The sequence below is a fragment of the Alexandromys fortis genome, unplaced genomic scaffold, assembly GCF_014885135.2.
Source record: "Alexandromys fortis isolate MF-2015 unplaced genomic scaffold, M_Fortis_MF-2015_v1.1 scaffold_32, whole genome shotgun sequence".
In the NCBI taxonomy this organism is placed as follows: Eukaryota; Metazoa; Chordata; class Mammalia; order Rodentia; family Cricetidae; genus Alexandromys; species Alexandromys fortis.
The window spans coordinates 14,648,268-14,669,721 of NW_026067938.1; the positions used below are offsets into that span (position 1 = coordinate 14,648,268).

Sequence of the window (21,454 nt, forward strand, 5' to 3'; positions counted from 1 at the left end):
TTTATAAACAATATTTGGGAACATGGGCGTAGTTTTTTCTCTCCAAACTGCTTCCTGCTGAATGGGGGCGTCGTTAATTAGGTCTTTCATGGTATAACCTGTGTGCTAGTTTCATCTCAGTTGGCAGTTGAGCGAAGCAATTTTCTGAAGGTAGTCACGGCAACCATTCAGGAGGGCGTGGTCCATCATACCAAATCGGAATGGAAGAAATGAACAGGGTCTCATCCTCTGTGAAAACAAAATAGGAAACTCCTTTCGAAAGCATCATGTCCTTAGATCCAAATTTCAAAGTCAAGGCATCAAAATCTCTACAATGGATTAGTTCAGCAGCATTTATAAACAAATATCTTTTGGCAGCTGTTGCTCCTTCCTCAGCATTCAAACAATTCAAAGAGAGCATAATAGTATACAGTATCAAGATTCTCTGTGTATTTTCCATCTTTGTACGCTTTATTTTAACCTCTATTTCGTTTATTTTTACTTTTATATTCTCTGTATCTCTTTGACCTGGAATAACTCTGTAGACCAGGCTCTACTTGAACTCTCAGAGATCCGCCTGTCTCTGCCTCTCAGGCATTGTGGGCCTGAAGGCCGAGTGTATCTCGGACTCGACACTGGGGCCTAAGTCACGAAAGATCACAATCCCAGACAACAGCCATCTGCGCAACCAGGAAGGGAGTCTCGTCTCCAGCGGAGCCGTAAGAGAAGAGAGCGAGCAGAGGAAATAGCCGCTTTTTTAAAGGGAGTGAGACCACGCCCCAATGGGCTGGTATCACAGCAGCTATTGGTTGGAGGGGCGGAAAGACCTCCCGCAACAATAACTAAAATTAGATATAGTTAGATATAGTGAAACTCTGGTTCTGAAGCTGTTTTCCACGGGCAAAGTCTGAGTCTTGGTGTCTAAGCTCACGGTTGCTTTTGGCCTAGAGAACCCAGATATCCTGGAGCGAGCAGCTAGGCTGTTTTTGCTCAATCTGAGCTTTGTTTAGCAAAAGCATCAGGCTGATAGACAGGGAAAAAAGGAACCACACTGCCGTGGTGAACAGAGGCTGGTTGAGCCTTAGAGCCGGAGAATATTGTTTATCAACTGAAGAGTGGAACAATAATATACTCAGAAGCGGCTAGGTCGAAATGACTGGCTGAGCCAGCCACTCATTGTGCTTTGTTGCGCTTTAATGGAGTCTCCAAGTCATTAGGCTCACAAAATTGGCCGCCTCCGTTGTGCACTGAAGCTGCTACGCATCCCCAAGCCCCATATAAGAACAAAAGGATAAGTGTGTTGGGTTGGGGTTTAGAGTTTGGGGAGTAGCGGAATCTTCATCCATTCCTGGAATTCCTTGTTTCAGCCTAATTTATGAACAATCCTCCTCTTTGTTACTAATTTTTTTTTCTCATACAAAGAAGAGCTATCCAAAACCCAGAGAAAGGGTCTGTGGAAAAACTTTTACTTACTGCGGTGGTTTGAAAGAAAAACGATCCCCCAATAGGGAGTGGCACTATTAGCAGGTGTGACATTGTTGGAGGAAGTGCGTCACCGTGGAGGTGGGCTTGAGGTCTCATATGTGCTCAAACTGTGCCCAGTGTCTTAGTTCACTTCCTGTTACCTGTGCAAGATGTAGCACTCTCGGTTCCTTCTCCAGCACCACGCCTTCCTTCACGCTGCCAAGTCCCACCAGGAGAACGGGCTGAAGCTCTGAGCTGTAAGTCACCCCATTAAACGTTTTCCCTTTATAAGAGCTGCTGTGGTCGCGGTGCCTCTTCACAGCACCAGAAACCCTAACTAAGACAGGTGTGTACTGTGACTCCGTAATAATACTTCCTCCTAATTCCTCAGTGTGGCTTGTTTCTGAGTTCTTTCTCGGTGAGCAACACAAACCTAGAAACCCTGGGTAGGTCAAGGAGAGAAGAGTTTACTTTTTCAAGAAAAAGGTCATGTGGCGTTGCCAGAATCAAAATGGAGTCACTTGGGCCAACAAGACAAGGATTTACGCAGGAAGGGTCTCCTAAGTACGATGGCTTCATAGTAACGATCTGAAAAGGCTTCCTAAGGACCACTGAACCCCCCCCCCCACAAGTTACTTCTGTGATAACAGCTGCCCGGGAAAGGTCACATCAACCTCAGGCTGGCATCATCTTTGTTTTCAATGCTTGTGAACAAAGATTCTGGTATCAAAATACATTACGAAGTCTCCCCATTTTGTCTTTAAGGACTTTCTGTCCATCCTCTTTCCACATGTCCTGGCATCCTCTCCCCAAAGGGCAGCATTGCTCTTCAGATCCTCTCTATCGTTTGTGTGGGCAGGGCTGCTGAAGAGGGCGGAGCTGAGTGAGGTTTCTCCGCAGAGGAGCTACCTGAGGTGTGGGTGTGAGGTCTTCAGAAGGTTTCTCAGACCTCAGTGCCGGAGCTTGGTGGTCTGTGAACAGGCAGATTTTACACGCGCTGGCTGGTTTTCTGTCAGCTTGACAGAAGATGCACTCATGAGAGAAGAGGGAGCCTCAGTTGAGAAAATGCCTCCGTAAGACACAGCTATATGACATTTTCTTAATTAGTGGTTGATGCGGGCGGGGGAGGGGGGGAGCCCATGATAGGTGGTGCTGCTTCCGGGCTGGTGGTCCTGAGTTGGTTCTAAAAGGAAGCAGACTGAGCAAACCATGAGGAGCAAGCCAATAAACTGTACTCTTCCATGGCCTTTGCATCAGCTCCTGCCTCCAGGTTTCTGCCTTGTTTGAATTCCTGTCCTGACTTCCTCCATTGATGGACAAAGTGTAAGCCAAATAAACCCTGTCCTTCCCACCTTCCTCTTTGCTAATAGCGTTTCATCACAGTAATAGAAAACTTTAACTGAGACCTTATGCTTCCAGGATTGGGGTGAGTCTGATGCTCACTGGTCCAAGGGCTACGCTCTGGGTCGTTAGGTCCTAGACCAACAGCATGAGCTCAGGTGGTTGTGTGGACGTAGTGTCGGGTGTGTCTTGAGAAGTGTGCGCTGTGAGATACAGGCTGCAAGAACAGCCTACCTGGGGAAGTTTCACAGACAAGGGAGCTAGGCCTTGGCTCTGCAAGCCAGAGTTCCCGTGCAGGGCTTCATGTTTAAAGGGACTCAGGTGTGGATTGTTTGCTTTGATGTGTTCCAGGGGCATCCTGTTCCCTGGTGTGTATTGAAAGCTCTCTGAGTCTTGTTATTGCTGCTCTTGTTTATCTTTCTTTTCTTTCCTCCTATTTTTTATTTTGTTGATTCAATAATCGTGCCCATTTATGGACGATTTTATATATGCATTATGTAAGGATCAAAGTGGGGTGCTGGACCTATTTCTCACCTTACATAGTTAAATAGCTTGGCTGCTTGCATAAACTTTGCATTGCGTATCATTGTAACTAGCACGGAGGCCTGTTCCTACCAGAAACGGAGAGCCTGGGAAGGGCTGCTCCAGCAGGCTTGCTTTCCCAGTGACTGACAGCTGAGAAGAAGCGCAGTGGATAAGGCTACACAGGAGGCCAGAGTCAACAGAGGGCAGAGCTTTGGAGATTTCCTTACTGTGGAAGAGCCACAGGGACAGAACCCAGATCTGGGTCTCTAGTGAAGAGTGCCCAGTTATCACGCTGAACTTGAAGCATTTCCTAGCAGTAGGTGACTTTCAGGTCCTTTAGTGTGCAGGCTTCTGAGGGCAGCTCAACTCCGGTAACCGGAGGTCAGGACCCATAGGAACAGCAATGGTGTGGTATCGAGGCTAGGAACAAGCAATCTCTGACCCTCACCATGCTCTTCTCTGTCCCTAACACTGATGACTTTATGGATGTCATATCAGGAAATTCTTGTTTAAATTTAAAATTCAGAAGTGGAACTGCCCATTCTAAACGTGGTGGGTACTACATGTGCTCTTCGGGCTTGTAATTTGATTTTCCTCCCGTAGGCCAATACAGATATCTGATGTCTTCTTTCCCTAACTAGACAAGAGAAGGTCAGATGTGCACCCACCTCTGAGGTCCTTGTGAGCTCTCTCTCACGTTTGGGGAGAACGGAACCCATCTGATCATGTGTCGGGACCCTCCACGGCTGTCTCCTATCCTGGGGCTTTGAGTCTCCAGCCCAGGGTCCATCTTATTTAATTACGCCAGCACTGTGATTGTTAATCCTATTTTATAGGTGAAAAAAAATTGCACACACGAGGAAATTAAGGCTCTGAGGTTCGAAGCAGCTTGGTTAAGACGGGGAGCGCTGATTGCAGCGAGAGACAGGGAATAGAAGGATGAGAGAATCTTACGATTCCTTATCCAGAATGCCGGGCACCAGAAGCATCTGGGGCTTAAGACATTTTTGTATTTGGGAATATTTACAAACACGTAATGAGGTCTCTTGCGGATGGGAGCTAAGACTAAACACAAAATCCATTTACACTTCAAATGTTTATACGTGTGTGCAATAACTTTACAGGCCTCAGAGTTTCAGACCTGCAGAGAATCTCAGTTTTAGGCTTTCAGGGTTCCACGCGAAACCTGGACTTTAAAGAAACGGCCATTTGTTTTCTTTGCTTCCTCCCGGCTGCAGCTTGCTGGGCTCTCATGTCCAGCCTCAGACATTCCTCCTCAAGACAGAGCCAGGAGGGAGGATCAGTGCCCAGAACACTGCTGGGAGGACGGACTCTCAGCTGTTGGGAGAGAGAAAGGCTTGAAGCCGGAAAAACAACAAAACTGAGGCTGAGTTTCCCAGATCCTCAACTCCTGTTTTTTTTTTCAGATTCTCCCCTTATTTCTGCACTGTGGTCACCAGGCCTAGGGAAGGAACAAGTGGCGGCTGTCAGGGAGAGGCTAAGGGTTTGGACACTGCTGAACTCAGCCCCTGTGACACCAAGTGGTCCTCAGGGAATGGCAACCGAGGCATGAGAGGCCCTGGAGGAGCCAGTTAAATAAAACCGCAAGTGCTGTCCCCACGAAGCCCTGATTCTTGGGAAGACAGAGAAATAGCCTATGGTGGAGTGGTGGCTCCCACCCTTCCTGATACTGTGACCCTTCACCAGTTCCTTATGGTGTGGTGAGCCCCAGCCCTATAGCTATTTTGTTGCTACTTCATAACTTCAATGCTGCTACTGTTATGAATCGTAATGCAAATGTCTGTGCTTCTTGATGATCTCAGGTGACCCCTGTGAGAGAGAGTGTCATTCAACCCAAAGGGGTCGCGACCCACAGATTGAGAACCACTGCTCTGAAGCTTTCCTACCTGTGATTTTTTGGTACTGAGGACAAATCTGGCCACACCCCATCAAGGAGCGGGTTGCATGTCTATTACCAAACTGTAATAGACCCTTACAGGGCTAGAACTTAACTCTTAAAATAATTACCACTGTAACTCCTCAGGATTTAAAATAAATCCATTTTAAAAAGGCTACTCACAAATGATGCCTATAAAATACATTATTCCCCAAAGAATATAAATATTTGTGTTTCCCGATGGTCTTAGGCGACCCCTGTGAGAGGGCTGTTCGACCCCAAGGGGTTGCGACCCACAGGTTCAGAACTGCTGTACTAGCGACATAAACGCGATCAGAGGTGACCGTAGGGAAAAACACGGAACTGAAGGAGCTGGAGTGTGGGGCTGTGTTAGTGCAGTGAGGTGGAACGTCCCTGGGCGGCTGAAAGACGGTTGCCAGGGAAACCACTTACAGAACAAGTCCTTCTGGGCCCTAGCTGGAAGAAGGTGAGGAGAACGTTGCTTATATTCCAGAGAAAAACCTTTTCAGGAGAGAGGATAGAGAGTGCAAATGTCCTGAGGCTTAAAACATTTAGCGTTAACATTTAACGTTTAACATTTAGCGAGGATCCAGCGATACCACGGCAGAGAAACTGAGCCGAGCCCAGTGTGAGCCGGTTAGAGGAGAGGAGCGGGGCCAAGTTCTGAATCGGATGACAAACTTCCTTACGATGGGCAGTGAGGCCAGCCATGCTCCCCAGCATCTCGAGAAGTCCCAACCCCCAGTTGGCCCTCCCCAGGTGGAAGGGCCTTTCCAGTGACCTACCCCACGTGTAAGCGGCACGAGCAGATTGGGGGAGAGTAGACCCTTAACAGGTGCTGGAGTGCAGCTGGGAGATACCTGGACGCCTCCCCGTGTGTGGTTTGCCTCGTGGATTCGATCCAGCTGTTCTCTCTCATCATGAACAGTTTTAAGTTGTTTAAATCCTCGCATTTCAATGCTTGATAATTTTAAGTAGTCCAACATCACATCTGCAACTGGAGGTCAGCTATTGATTTTCTTTGTACACGGTAGCTTTCCCAAAAGAGTTGCTTCATTTCCCCAGCACGAATACTATTCTTATCTACTCCAAGGCTGGGTGCTGTCACCAAATGGCGTGACTCTGCTGTGGTCCACGCTGAAAATGCATCAGCCTGCCTCTATAAACTCTTGTTCTTTTTTTAAAAAAATGCTTATTTATATTTATGTGCATTGCTCATCTGCCTGTGTATATGCCTGTGTAAGGTCCCCAGGAACTGTAGTTACAGACACTTGTGAGCCACCATATGGGTCCTGGGAATTGAACCCAGGTCCTCTGGAAGAGTAGTCAGGTCAGTGCTCTTAACAGCTGAGCCATCTCTCCAGTACCCACTCTTGCTCTTTTCACAACGGAATCTATTTGAATTCCTACTTAGGAGTTCACTAATTAGCTACCTGGTATTGGAAAGACCTGACAAGTGAATGTTTCACCTTCCTATCAACCAGCGCTTCAAAGCAATTTTTCAGTTCTCCAGAAGAGGGCAGTGTCTCTCCACATTTCCCACCCCGTCACTGCTGCAGGGCAGATCTCCCGTCAGTTCTGATTTAAAATCAACAGAGTCGTTTTTTACTCTTTCTTTTTCTCATCGGTTCTTTTCATAGGTTCCACTTTTTTTTCTTTTATCCTCAGAGTCTTATTTCTGCCTTTACATTTACTGCCCCAGCTCCTGCTGTGTCTCCTGGGGTGGTCTGCCCTCACCCACCTGGTGTCTCAGCTCCTTCCTTCCTTTCAGATTGCTGGTTGGGCTCTCATCCAGCCAAGGGTTTCTGAAGTCACTGTCCAGACCTCTTCACAACCTCTCTGGCGATGCAGGAGATAAATGTGTACAGCAAGCAGGGCAAAATCTGAATCTGTTACCCCTGGGTTCATGATCGTGAGAATCAAGAAGCTGCTACCCATTTCTCAGGGCTCTTTTCCCTGTCCCTCACAGAACGACGATCTTATGGTTTTTTGTAGTAAGAATTCAGGGCACAATTGAGTGCTTTTACTGTCCCTAGATGCCACCTAGCCTTGGTGAGCCTCGGCATAGGGTATCAGTGACACCTACCCTCCAGGGTGGTTTTAGAAATAGGTTGCACCATAAACATTTCTGATCTATAGAGCCTACATAATAAATGGTGCCACCACTGTCACCATCAACAAATGACTCCATGCTTCCCAGATCCTCTTAAGAATTGTTCAACCCCCTGCCTTCTGTCTACGGATACTGTGTCTCTAAGGACTGGTCTTGAATTCATTTCTCTCTCTCTCTCTCTCTCTCTCTCTCTCTCTCTCTCTCTCTCTCTCCCCCCTTCCTTCCGTCCTTCCTTCCTTCCTTCCTTTCTTCATTTTAAAATTATTTACTGTATGAATGTTTTGCCTGCATGTATGTATGTAGATGAACCACATGGGTGCTTGGTGCCTGGACAGGGTATGGGATTTACTGGAAATGGAGTTAACAGGTGGTTGTCAACCACTATATGGTTGCTAGGAAGAGAACCTGGGTCCTTGTAAGAACAAGTGCTCTTAACTGCTGAGTCATTTCTCAGCTCCCCCCACACCCCCACCGGGCTCATTTTTCCTTCATTATGATAACTTGTCCCTACCACCCACAAGTGGTCCCCTAGTATTGTGACTACCTGGTACCCACAAATGGGGCAGACAAGCCTCCTACCCAGGTGGTAGGCATGCCATGGAAGATAAAAGACCAGGGGAAGAAAATGCATCTGATGTGTTATAGTACGGAAGGAGGACCGCTTGTTGATTCCCGGCTGCCTGGCTAGCTTAGACTCGAAATAATCACACAGAAACCATATTAATTAAATCACCTCTTGGCCCATTAGCTCTAGCTTCTTATTGGCTAACTCTTACATATCAATTTAACCCATCTCCATTAATCTGTGTATCGCCGTGGCTTACCAGCTAAAGTTTCAGCACGTCTGACTCTGGCTGTGGCTCCATGGTGTCTCTTGACTCCGCCCTTCTTTCTCCCAGCATTCCACCTAGCTTTCCAGCCTAGTTCTGTTCTTCCCTGCCATAGGCTCAAAGCAGTTCCTTATTTATTATCCAATAAAAGCAGCATGTAGACAGAAGGACCTCCCACACCAGTGTGTTTCAAAAGGAAGGAAAAGTCAGCCTGTCTCTGGGATCAGAACAGGAAGGCATGTGGCCTGTGTTAGGGAAGGGAGGTATGTGATTAATGTTGGTACCGCCCACAGCTTACCTGAGAAAGGCTTATGAAGGCTGAACTAAAAGCATGTTCAAGTCAGACCAAGGAGGGAGTAGGAGAAAAGACCAGAAAAAGAAACAAACACATCTTTTTATCCGACTAGGTTTTTATTTTCAAAGGCTTATTTATTTATGCATGTTGGTGTTTTGCCTGTAAGTATGTCTATGTGTTGTGTGCATGCCTGGTGCCCACAAAACCTGAAGAGAGTGTGAGATCCCCTAGAGCCTGAGTTACAGATTGTTGTGAGCCACCATGTGGGTGTTGATAATAGCTACTACGGTCTTCTGGAATTCCAGTCGGTGCTCTTAACCTCTGAGTCATCTTCCCAGCCCCATATCCTGCTTGGTTTTAATTTGCCAAGACCAAGAACAAAATTTTACTCTCATCAGGCCTTCAGAGGTTCCTAAAAAGCCCTTTAACCATAGAATCTGTTTATAAATTGTTCAACAGAAATGTAAAGAATTGTGGGTTTTAAATTGCCATGTTCAACCCATAGGGAATGGAATTCTGCCTTCTCTAGGCTTTCTGTACCTTCCCTGAATCAGCTACATGTCTGAGCCCCTACCATTGCAGGGAGAAAGAACCGTACCTCTCCCTCTGAGGCTGAGGACTTAATGAAGGGGTGGGAAGGCTCATTCTCCATTCCCCGCCAGCACTCTGCCCCTGTGGGGCTGCACAAGTCATTTTAATTCACGGTTTTAATAAAACGAGGCACTGTGGAATCGGACTCAACGTCTACCAATCAGCTTTTGTTGATCATCTTATTGTGGAGATTTTTTTTGGGTGCAGCTACACTGCTTATGGCGAGAAACTCTTGAGCATCTGGGGATTATGGCCTGGGGCAATGAGCATCTTGTGTACGTCGGGATGGGGACCGCTGTCTCACGTGCAGCACAGAACCCACATGGCCCACGGTGTCCCTTACAGGCACTGGTCTCACTCACCTCATGCTAAGCTGTGCTGTAAGAGAGAGACTCTCTTCAGTTTCCCAAAGTGATCAGGCCCACTCCGATAGGAAGAGCCACCCCGGGCCAGATTCCGTCTGCTCATGGGACAACATGTGAGGGTCTGCTTATGTCCCTAAGGGCTCTGTGTTAGCGATGCTGTCTAACCTTCCTCTCCACCCTTTGAGGACTGGCATCTCAACTGAGTGGGGTTGGCAGATAGGACTCAAGTACCCTGATTTCCCAGGAGTGAAGTATGGGAAATCAATCAGAAAAATTGAAGTCAAAAGTTTGCTTCCAATTTTAACAATCAAAAAAAAAAAAAAAAAAAAAAAACTCTAAAGCCTGCCCTGTGCCTGGTAAAAGATAGTTTTGAAGCTAAATTGATATTTAATACTTGAAAAATGGGAGATGACCACAGAGAGGAAGAAGTGACAGGCTGTAAAGACCAGAGTGACAGGGTTTTTTTTGACCTGGAAGCCTTCTGTCAGACTGCCAGCACATGTCTGAAGGCTCCAGCCCTGAGTTCCTATGTCCCGCTACCCCCCTTTTTTTTTCTCTCCAGTTGACACTGAGGGCCAAAGCAACGCTCTGATGATATCCCCTTCTGAGAGTCCAGACGAGGGGCTCTCAAGCAGCAGGATGCTAAGGAACTGTCTGCTACTGGATTGCAACTCCTTGGAGCTCTATTGTAGTCACAGTGGTGCCAAGCACAAATGCTGTCTCCACTCCCCTGTGATTATAACCACTGGATAACCTGCAGGTGGAGGTCGTCGAAGGTCAAGCAATATAAACAACACACAGTGTCACCTCGGGATGGTCTACTACATTTTTATTAGTCTTAAATATGTCTTTTAAAAAGTAGATAATATTCTTTTTTATTAACGCATTAAAGATAGTGTATTATTAGATTGTTAACCCGGCTTCCAGACAACAGGAACAGAGTTCAAGTACAAACTTTTCCAGTTTTGTTGAAGAGTAAAGAGAATTGGAGGTGTGAACTAAACGGCTTCTGCCACGACACACAAGGAAGAAAAGCATGATTCTGTTTCTCTAGCAGTATTATTAAAGGGCACACAAGCACGTAAATAATCCAATACATATTACAAACATGCAGGCTAGACTATTTTTAATATTTGTTACAAAAAGATCCTGGCCATTGTTGTTTAATGTAAATAAAGTATCTTTAATAAATAAAATAAAGCAAAAGATGTTGCTTTACCTCAATTTGTGCTCTCAAACTATTGCTGGTTTCCTCTGGGATAAAAAGAGCTTTGCACTTTTGACACAAACACATATATCAACACCAGAGAAGGCACAAAAACATCTAGCAGTCATCTTAAATGTCCCTGAAACAACAAAAGTCAATTCAATGAAATGAATTTCCATGGTAATTGCTGAGTTAATGTTTTCTACAAGTACACAAGGAAACCTTTTCTTGGTCAGTAATGCCAGCCAACCGTGGAGGTCTAGAAATATGCATATATACATAAATACTAACATACATATTTAAGAGCATCTGAAGAACCTTGGACATCTTCACATACATATTCAGAGTGTCTTGGATCTTCTACTTATATGTGGATCTTAAATATTGCCAATGCTCTGAATAAACAAACAGGAGAAGTTTGAATCTTCACCATACGCCGATGGAACATCTAAGCAGAAGTTTTAGGATTGATGCATACGAGAGATGCTTGTCTTTCTTATAGTGTTCCTCCTGGGTGAACATAAGTGCGTGCCTACTTTGTCTAGGGACTTTGATGTCTGGTTACACTTGCTACAGAGGAATTGCTATGACTCACTTTCTTCCATGAGGAGGTAGGAACCTTAGACAAATACATAACCAGTGTGGGGGAAAATCAGTTGTTTTTATGTGGCCGAGTTAATAGTTAAACTAGAATCAGCTTTATTTTTCCTAGCGAGAGTTGAAAGAAAGTCAAAGCATGTATTTGCCAGCTGGGCACCCAATTGTATATCAGCTTTCATAAGTAAGCCATTTATTGTCAGATTAGCCACTGATGATATAAAGTGATCCACTGTATGTTTTTGATCAACTGAAGGAGAACCATCGTAGAGAAGGGACAGTCTGTGGGGTAACACTGCCATGAAACACTCTTTCTACTGCGGTACATTGTAGGTCTCAGGGCGAACAACACACTATACACCTTAGGACTGGAGAAGCAGCCGAGTGGGTAGAGTGTTTGCCTGCTATGATCAGGTCCTTGTCCAACATGAATTGAATCATGAGGATAAGATGGTCAAGGTTATCCTCAAGTATACAGCAAGTGAGAGACCAGCCTAAGATGCATGAGGCCATGTCTAAACCAAAGCAACAAAACAAGAATATTATACCCTTCATAGTCTGCATTTTCTGCTTGATTGTTCTCCTAGATTTCTGTGTGTCTCCTGCAGAATGCTCTTTGTGCTGAGTTCAGTACTTTGTTGATGAGTCACCCCACCCCAACCAAGACAAGGGCTCTCTCTGTGCAGCCCTGGCTGTCCTGGATCTTGTGTAGACCAGGCTGGCCTCAAACTCAGTGATCTGCCTATTTCTGACTCCCGAATGCTGGAAGTTGAGGTGTGTGTCACCATACCTGGCTATCATGAAAGCTATTTTTAGGTCTTACCCCAGTTCTGTACATAACTGAGGGTGTGAGGACGGAGTTCATAATATCAAAACAAGTTCTGGTATCTGAGCTAAGATGGACCAGAGGACTTGAATAACCAAGCAGGGCCCCTGATTCCCTTGCAATCCCAAGGACTGTCCTTTACCAGATGGCAAGCATTCGGAATGAGCCTGTTTGGGTATCTGTCTTTGAGGAAAGCATATAGCTACAGTATTTCAAGTCTGAATATACTGGATTCCTTCAAGGGGTGGGATAATTACTTGTCATTATGTAATTTTATGGAACCATTGTTTAAAATAGCAGATTACAGAACAGAAAACGGTGCAATTGCAGGAAATGAGTTTGAAAAATAGCATGGGTGGCTTACTTAGGGGCCTGCATGCCTTCCAAATGAGTTCATATCATATCCTAGAGGACACATGCTTTTCGGAAATCACACTTACAGAGCAATTGTGTTAGAGAGTGATCATTGGCCTTTGGTGAGCTCAGTCAAATGAAGTCTTAGTGTTTAAGACAGACGTTCTCCATGTTAACATGCAGGTGCGATCCTTGCCACCCCACCCCCAACCCAGAATAGGGGTCTGAATACTGTGTTTCACTAAACTAAAAATATAATAGGATCATAGGCATACAGCAAATGCAAAAAGCGTTCCAGGAGAGCACTTGAGTTTCAGGTCATTAAGTCTAATATTATGTGCAGCTCAAGACCCCAGATGTGTCATGGCCTCTCATTTGTATCTGGGGCACTGTGGGACTCTGAACAAGGGAGTAAATGAAATCCCTGGGTGAGTCCTCATGCTCCTCACTCATAAAACAGGAAAAGGGATAGACATTTTCAGAAGGTTAGAGAGTTGTAGAGAAGAGATCGGAGTGTCCTGCAATCAAGGACTTCTTTTCAAGTAAAATTGAGATACATTTAGAAGCGAAAGAAAGAAAACACAGAGCCGGAAAGAGGGCTCAGGGAGTATGGATGCTTGCCACCAACCAGGAAAGTCTTGGAGAAAGGAACCAACTCTTGGCAAGTTGTCTTCTGGCTTCATCACACCCACACACATGTACAGGAAGACATAGACACACAAACACAAATAAATACATCTAAAAGGTTAAAAAGAAAACAGAGGGGAGAGAGATGCTTTTCTTAACCCGCTTGATGCCTTTGTACAGGGGCAATCGTAGTTAACCTTGAACACTGTTCCTTGCTTAGCACAGAGCCCGGGATCCACCAGGTAGGCACGCAGAGAACATTGGTTAGAAACCCAGGCTGCAGCCAGAACATCCGGGATTGAAACTTAGCTCTGCCCTCGACCAGATGTGTGATACTTAGTGCTTGTGTGTAGACTCTGATGATTTAGCACAATTTCTTTGCCTGCCTTAGATTTTATCTGCAAAATGATAACATAAGTATGATTGTCTGAGAGAGCTGTAGAGAGGATTGCAAACAAAATAATAAACACTGGCTACTACAATTAGCTGCTATTATTGTTTCCCTTTTTTTCATGTCCAGGGAAAGGGATGCTTGTCTTCATTTGTTCTTCATTGTCTAGCTGTAGAGCCAACAGCCACTCCAGTTTCCTTCTCTCTCCCAAACTGGGTCTTTGTAACCCAGTTTTTAAAAAAGAGATTCATTTTTATGCTTTAATCTGTCTGCCTGTTTCTTTCTGTGTTTGTGTGTATTTGTCTGCATGTCTGTGCACACGTGAGTGTGGGTGCCCTTGGATTTCTGCAGAGAGGCATCTATGAGCTGCCCAATGGGTACTAGGAAACAATCTCAGGTCCTCTGCTGGAACAGTAAGCACTCCCAGTCACCAAGCCACCCCTCCAGCCTCTCACCGTTCATTTTTAAGGCATTTCTCCCATGCCAAGAACAACCAGAGTTCCATTCTCTGTTCTCCTGGCAGCCCACAGATTTGAAAGGCCCACCCGTGTTCATTTGTTTGGTGGCGAATAGCACACAAGGACATTCAATGCCCGATTTACATTTGGATAATTTCCTGTCTGGATCACTGTCGATTTTTACCGACTCAGAAGAAGGTCAGTTACACAAACAGTAGCTTTGTTTTCTAGAATTGGGACAGAGGAGAAAGGACAACTGGGAATGGGAAAGAGTGATGGGACTGTACGGGGCCGTAAGGTAAGAGGGGAGGATCAAATCTGTATGACAGTCAGTGTTGTGTGCAGCTAGTCTGAAGTCACCAGAGCGCACTGGTCAAATCGCATCACTCTGCCGATAAGTAAACAAAACAAAGCAAGCAATACAACAACAACAACAACAACAACAAAACCTCTGAAGCCTAATAACCCAGAGAAGCTAACCATTCACTCGGCAGCCAGGAAAATATTATCTGCATTGCATCTTTTGTTTATATCAAAGCATTTGTTTATTTACAGGAAGTTCTCCACACAAGCCAGCGAGGCACCACTGGCCCTACCTCTAAGGATTCTCTAACCACTTCCCTGAACTTGCCCTTCCATGTCAGACAGACACGCGGTGATGGCAGGAAGGAACTAGTAAAAAAACATTTTGTCTATGAGCAGTGGAGGTTTTCAGAGAGCGTCAGGTAGATCAGGGAAATCTACACACAAGCTGGCGAAGGCTGATGGACACACTCTGTCCCCATTGATGCTCACTTAGGACTTGAGTTTCTCTCTGAGCGAGCTTTAGAATGATGAGGATATTTACATTAGTTTTCAATGGCGTTTTATCACGAAAGGCAAACATTGAATGAAAGAGTGCTTCTGGCAAGACTTCCCCGAAGAATGGTTACCTGTTCACTAGTTTTGCCAAATATACACTGTAACATCTGGATTCATAGACCTCTTCTGCTCTACAATGAGCCCACAATTGCTGTTACTAGTGTTCACAGCTCTGTCATGGCTGTATGAAAAAAATCTCTCTCTCTCCCAATAACTCTTCTGAAGGCCTTTTATTACAAAGTGGGGGCATATGTTTATTTTATGAGCTTGCTTAGACACATCAGCTGGCAAGCCATCCTTCACAACCTAGTGAACTGGGTTCCCTATAATGACCTTTACGGTAGCAAGTTACAGCCAGAGAGGGTGACGTCAAGCTCGGAGGTCTAGCAGCAAAGCCAAATGAAAGGGGTGACAACAGATCTCAGAGGCAGGAAAACACAATGAAGGGGTCACCGACATCTCAGAGTTGCCATTTCTCCTACGAAGCCACCTTTATTTGCAGTTTAATGTGGTAATTTGAAAAAATGAAAGGCACACTCCCTTAAATTTTAATTTCCCCTTCACTCTATGTCTATTGTCATGGCTCCCTCTACATTGAGAAGTGCAAATCGCATGGACGACTTCCTCAATGGGGGTGAGGTGAGCTGGCTTTCGAGCGAAGAGCCTTGGGGATTTCCCAAAGCCATTCTAAAATTATCCTTGAATTTTCCTCAAAAGTAGCTTCATTCTGTTAAGTTCTGGCAAAATCACTAAAGAGGGTAAAGACCAAATGAATGTGATCTATTATAATTTCTGTTAATTTTGGAGTGGAAAATAATAAAATGAAGATTGGATTTTAATTCAATCCCCATCATTATATTGGTCCAGAAAGTACAATGACTATTTGATTTTCTGCCTATTAAAGGATGATCTGGAACCACATTCCTTGGCCGACTTATTTTTGTTTCTCCCAAGTCCAGTCTCTACTTATGTCATAAAAATTGTTTCTTGGGATCCATGACACAGAACTAAACAAACCCTTGGTTAAATCCAAACAGAAACAGCAATTTTACAATGCCCGGTCTTAATCATTGCTCTATAGAGTGCCAGAAATTCAGCCTCTAAGTTGATTCTGTCTAGGTCATTGATAAAATAAACCTAATGTGGTCACCTTCAAGAGTATAAATGCCTGGTTGCAATAGCAAATTCCAGCTATGTGTCCACCAAGGCTGAATACACAATGCTTTCCAGAGCTCTTCCCAGAAAAACTGGTCTAATTAGACTCTCAGATATCTCAGACAAGCATTTCCTAGTCAAAAACTCTTTGGTTAGTTTCAGCACTAGCTCAGTAGGGTATTTATGCTTCTAATGCCTTAGGCTGTCTCCCACCCCTGTGTTGTTCTGCATGCTAGCAGTGTTTTTCTTTTTCTTCTGCATGCATGCTGATTGTTGGGCATGCTAGCTGCCTGCACTAACACTAAACCACACCCTCTGCCAACAGCGCCTTTAAAAGGCCTTTGGAGCAACACTAAAGACAGTATTGTTTACGGCGATCGTCCAGAAGGATGCTTGCATGTGATTTGGAAAGCCTGGGCAATACTTCTGTTCCTCTGCAGCACACCAGCTTCTCTTGAAGGCTTGAAGTAGGTAGAAGCAAAGCCTGGAAGCAAGATACCCCGGCAGCAAGCCTCAAAGAATACATACCCAGCAGCTGAGCAGGGGTCCTTGTTACCGTCCACAAAGATCTAAGGAACCACCTGAGAACCAATATAATTTATCTATATAAAAATACTGCTTCTAAAAGGTATATTTAACAGCAGACTATTTAAAAACCAAAAGGTAATACTGACATCGGACATACATGTGTTATAATATATTCATCTCCGGGAGAAATCAAATCAAGCCTTACTGAAGTGCATTTTCTATTGCTCCCTCAAGTCCTTTTACTGACATTTGAGCAGGCGTATCCTGTGGTGGATGCAGTAAGCTCCAGGTTCTGTGCTTACTCAACGATTCAGAGGATCAGGTCAAAGTGCCGAAAGACCGTCTCTTACCTGGATTTGAAAACAATGAAACAGGATGCTGATTTGAGTGCCCACATCAGCTCCAGTGGACAGATGATGGTCAACCTCTGAAGCCCCTGCCCCGAGCGATGCAATTAATCCTAGCTCCCCCTTTTCTCTGCGATGATACACCAGTTGCCATGATCATTGCCAGCACTCAGAACCTGCAGCTCAGACACACTCTCTTGCAGAAGTCCGGACAGCTCGCCTTCCCGGAACACGTGGTAGTAGCGCATGAAGGCTCTGGAGTCCGGAGCTGCCTCCTGCTCCTCTGCGTAACTTGGGTCTTCTGATTGGGAATCTGTAGAGTCGAATGCAGAAACTCTCCTTAATAATTTCCTGGCAGAAGGATCACTGACGTTACCTGCAGCCCGACTGTCTCTGGTGTCAGTGATGTCCAGAAAATCGGCACCCTCCTTCCTCCTGCTGTCTCCTCCCTGGTGTCCACTGAAGGTCTCCGAAGTGCCCGCTTGTCCCAGGCAGCGCAAGTGTCTTTGAGAACATGTGTCTACGAATACCTCATCTAAGTTTGGTCCTTTGGTTGACAATGGGTCCTGGGGATGGAAGTCTAAACTGGGCTGTCTGGAAGGCTGACGGGACACAGTGTTATTGGCCCAACTCTCTGTGATTTTCATAGGTCCTGTTCTTTCAGTTTGCTTCTTCAGGGTTGATTCATCCAAAGACCTGGAAAAAAACCAGGAGCGAAGAGATTTTCCAAAATTGTTATACAATCCATTCTCTTCCTCACCATCCTTCGGAATATCTTCACAGCAGGTTCTGGTCACCGCAGGCCCATAGTCCATGCTGTGGGACCTCTTGGAATCGCACCTGCCCTTCAAACATACTGCACAGCCACATGCAGAGCCAGGACCCTCATAGCCTTGGCTCATGGGATGCCCACACTGATGCCCCCAGGACTGGTGGGATTCTGAGAGCAGCCGGGAGCAGAGTGCATTGTTCCACGGCACAAGCACATCCTGCTTCTCGAAGTGTCGGTTCTTCTGTTCCATTGCCCAAACGTAAATCATCAGTTGGCCTCCAGGAGCTAAGACCCTGGCCATTTCCTTTATGGCTCTAATTCTTCTTTGTTTTGTAGAAAAATGATGAATGACTGAAAAAGAAAACCGGAACAAAAGAAAACTTAGATCTCACTGTGCACACATTGTATGTGTAAGCACATACATCTTGATGTGTTTCCACAGAACAGTGGTGGAATTCTGACCTAGAGTGAGCCTTATCTCATGGGTTTGTGTACTGGCTGGTTTTGTGGGTCAACTTGACACAAGCTAGAATCATCAGAGGATGGCGCATCAGCCAAGGAAATGCCTCCATTAGATCCAGCTGTAAGGCATTTTCTCATTTAGTGATTAATGGGGGAGGGCCCAGACCATGGTGGGTGGTGCCATCTCTGGGCTGTTGGTCCTGGGTTCTATAAGGTGGCCTGAGCAAGTCAGGGGGAGCAAGTCTGTAAGCAGTACCCTTCCAGGCCTCTGCATCAGCTCCTGCTTCTGGGATCCTGCTCTGTTTTGAGTTTCTGCCCTGACTTCCTTCACTGATGAAGAGAGGTGCTGAGTGTAAGCCGAATAAACCCTTTCCTCCCCAACTTGCTCTTTGGTCACGATGTTTTGTTGAAGCAACAGAAACCCTCACTAGGATGGTCTGGCTTTCAGAGAGACACAGTTTTTGGCTTGGGTAAATTTTATAGAATTGAATAGTCTCTTCAGTTCCAACAAGAAACCTAGAGATATTGTCAAATCTCTCTTTAGCTCCAAAGCCTGTGGAATTTGATAACTGGATGAACAGGGATAATCCATGTAAATTACTGAAACATGAAAGGGGCATTAAATGAGGCAGTGTTCTCTGGTGGAGTCTATGAGATCATTTGTTGCTTTACTGGACAACTGCTATTTCCATAGAAACAAAAAATGAGCAGCAATAAGTCACTGGTGTTAGTAATATTCATGAAACAAATATGGTGGAGCAAAGGGTTAAACATGACTTTTTCAGTTAGGTAATGCAAAGAGAAGCCAGCTAAACACAAGTGCAAATGCTTACTTAGCATTTCTTAAAGATAATATAATAATTGTGTGTGCTTAAAAAACCAATTTACAAGTTACTGTTTTACTTCTAAGTCCTGCAAAGTTGAAGGGAGGGTCGAGCATTTTCTAAATAGAATCCACCTCTCACTTACATGGGTGTGTGTTATTGTGGGTGCATAGTATTAGCAGTAATAATTAGTGTGCTGTACTAGGTGAACCCAGGAGACAGCGTGACAGGCCAACACTCTACCACTGAGCTGCACCCCTGGTTTTATTACGTATATTTTCACCAGTGCTAGTCTATTAGATCCTATTGGGGGTTTAACTGGAGCACTGTGTCAAGAGGAAACATCCTTAGTCTTTGAAACAGGACCTGTTACATAGATCAGGAAGGAGATTGGTTCCAAGCAAAGCTGAGAGACTCCCTCTCTGCTGCGGGCGGAGCAGCTGAAACTGTCCTCCTTGTGATTGCACCATTTAGCTCTTAGCGGCAATTTTAAGCTGGTGACCTCTGGGGTTTACCTGCCACGGGGTGCATGGAATATGGAAAGAGAAAGTCTGGTAGAGACATAAATAGCTTTCAAAGGGAGATCACGCAAATTTGTATTTTTTTCTATTTTTCAATTTTGTGTGTGTGCGCGCGCGCGCACTTGGGCATGCTTTTGCGTGTTTGTCTGCATGTTATGTACAGCCACCACATTTGTGCAGTGGCCAGAAGGGAGCGCTGAATCCCTTGGAACTGGAGTAACAGACAGTTGTGAGCTGCTATGCTCACAGACTATAGGACACAGTTTCTGGGGATCGTGATATCTCACTGCTCGGATCGTGTAAAGCCCAAATAGGGGACAGGGGAACATTAAAACAGGACTGTTTCACTCAATATTGTAATAGACTAATGTTCCAGGATTCTACTCGGCTTTAAAGGGTGTTGGTATTATGTGCGAAACAAAGTCTTCTTTCATTTATTGATAAATACAGAACAATTCATTTTAGTTATAATTTTATGCAGAAAAATGACTCCATGTTTTAAACTTATATTTAACTGAGTATGGGTAACAGCTTTTAAATCAAGTGTTTTTTTTTTAATTTTCATTTGTGCATCTGTATCTGTGCGAGCCACTACCAGGTGTTTACAGATGCCTATAAACACGTATTAGATCCTCTAGGACTGGAGTAGGCAGTGTGACCTGCCCAAACTGGTTTCTGGGAACGGAACCTGGGTCCTCTGCAAGAGTAACAGTGCTCTTAACTGCTGAACCATCTCTCCAGCCCCAAGCCAAATGTTTTGGAGGAAAAAGAAGTTTAAGGAGGATTTCCTCACACATGTCAAATTTGCTATGTTTACACACACATACATGCTCTGTTAGGAAGCACTGTGAGTATCACTATGGTGAGATCTGCCTAGAATGTCACTGCCGAGAAGCTATGCTGAAATTTGAAAAATTAAAATAATATTTTTTGTGAATTGTAATCACAACTTAAATGCAAAAATAGAATTCAATACATTCACTCCATATATATATATACACACACCCATATATGCACCCAATACACATACCCCATACACATACCCCATATATGTACCACATGTATGCACCAATATATTCACCCCATATATTCATTCCACATATACTCTCCACATATATATATACACACACCCATATATGCACCCAATACACATACCCCATACACATACCCCATATATGTACCACATGTATGCACCAATATATTCACCCCATATATTCATTCCACATATACTCTCCACATATATATATACACACACCCATATATAAATCCCACATATACACTCCATATACACACTCCATATATATACACCATATAAGTACTTAGAAGCAATTTTTCTGTCAGAGAGGCTCAAAAAAAAAACCCCACCAACTTGAATCCAACTTTTGGATTATAGAACCAAATGATGACAGCGATTTCCTTTAACACCCTGCCACATCTTCTATTTTATGACTTACTGCTCTTTAACTTTGCAAGTGCTTAGGTCTTACAAAGCACTCAGAACTTATGGGCTTAGCAGAAGTGTCACTGGCATTCCGAGCTAGATCATTCCTGTTACCCACTAGGTGACATCATGAATGATAGTCTGCTTCCATGAGATCACCTAGCTTTGGTAAAATTTGTTTCGTCAAAAAGCTAACTAAAGAAATGTGTTGAATCAACTAATTTGCTCTGCGAAAGATTTGAGAGCTGTAAAGAACTTAGCAGAAGATTCCTTTATTTTTGTTATTTGTTTGTTTATTGAGACAAGGTCTTAACTATGTAGCCTTGGATGTCCTAGAACTCACTAATTACAACAGGCTGGACTCAAACTCCCAGAGATCCACCTGCTTCTGTCTCCCAAATGCTGAGAATAAAGGTGTATGGCACCATGCCTGGCTAGGAGACCCTCCCACCACATTTAAGTACAACCAACACATTGGACGGCAAGAGTACTGGGTAAAGTGAGCTCATATATATGTGCATGTTTCAGGCATGGGTTTTTGTTATTGCTGCTGTTTTGTTTGCTCTGGCATTGAGTTTACTAGGAATCTAGACTCATTAACAACATCCAGACTTAAGAACACAGAAATAGGATAAAACAACGCAGTCTGGGACCTGTCTTTT

The 21,454-nt window shown here is 44.6% G+C and overlaps 1 protein-coding gene and 1 long non-coding RNA gene across 5 annotated transcripts in view; one reads left to right on the plus strand and one right to left on the minus strand.

Moving 5' to 3' along the window:
• The window catches only part of LOC126504828 (uncharacterized), a 172,865-nt gene that overhangs the window by 10,907 nt on the left and 140,504 nt on the right, over window positions 1–21,454 (plus strand). The gene's annotated exons all lie outside the window — the stretch shown is intronic.
• Trmt9b (tRNA methyltransferase 9B (putative)) overlaps window positions 16,359–21,454 on the minus strand; it is a 42,951-nt gene continuing 37,855 nt past the window's right edge. The window contains exons 6-7 of one of the 2 annotated variants that reach the window (XR_007592722.1): window positions 16,776–17,895; window positions 16,359–16,478 (exon numbers count right to left, since the gene is read on the minus strand). Coding sequence is in view for 1 of the 2 variants with exons in the window: in XM_050147375.1 (XP_050003332.1) it covers window positions 16,886–17,895 (1,010 nt within the window). In the remaining variant the exon portion in view is untranslated. Of the gene's footprint in view, window positions 16,479–16,775; window positions 17,896–21,454 lie in introns of those variants that run through there. The other variant, XM_050147375.1, reaches the window with a different exon arrangement.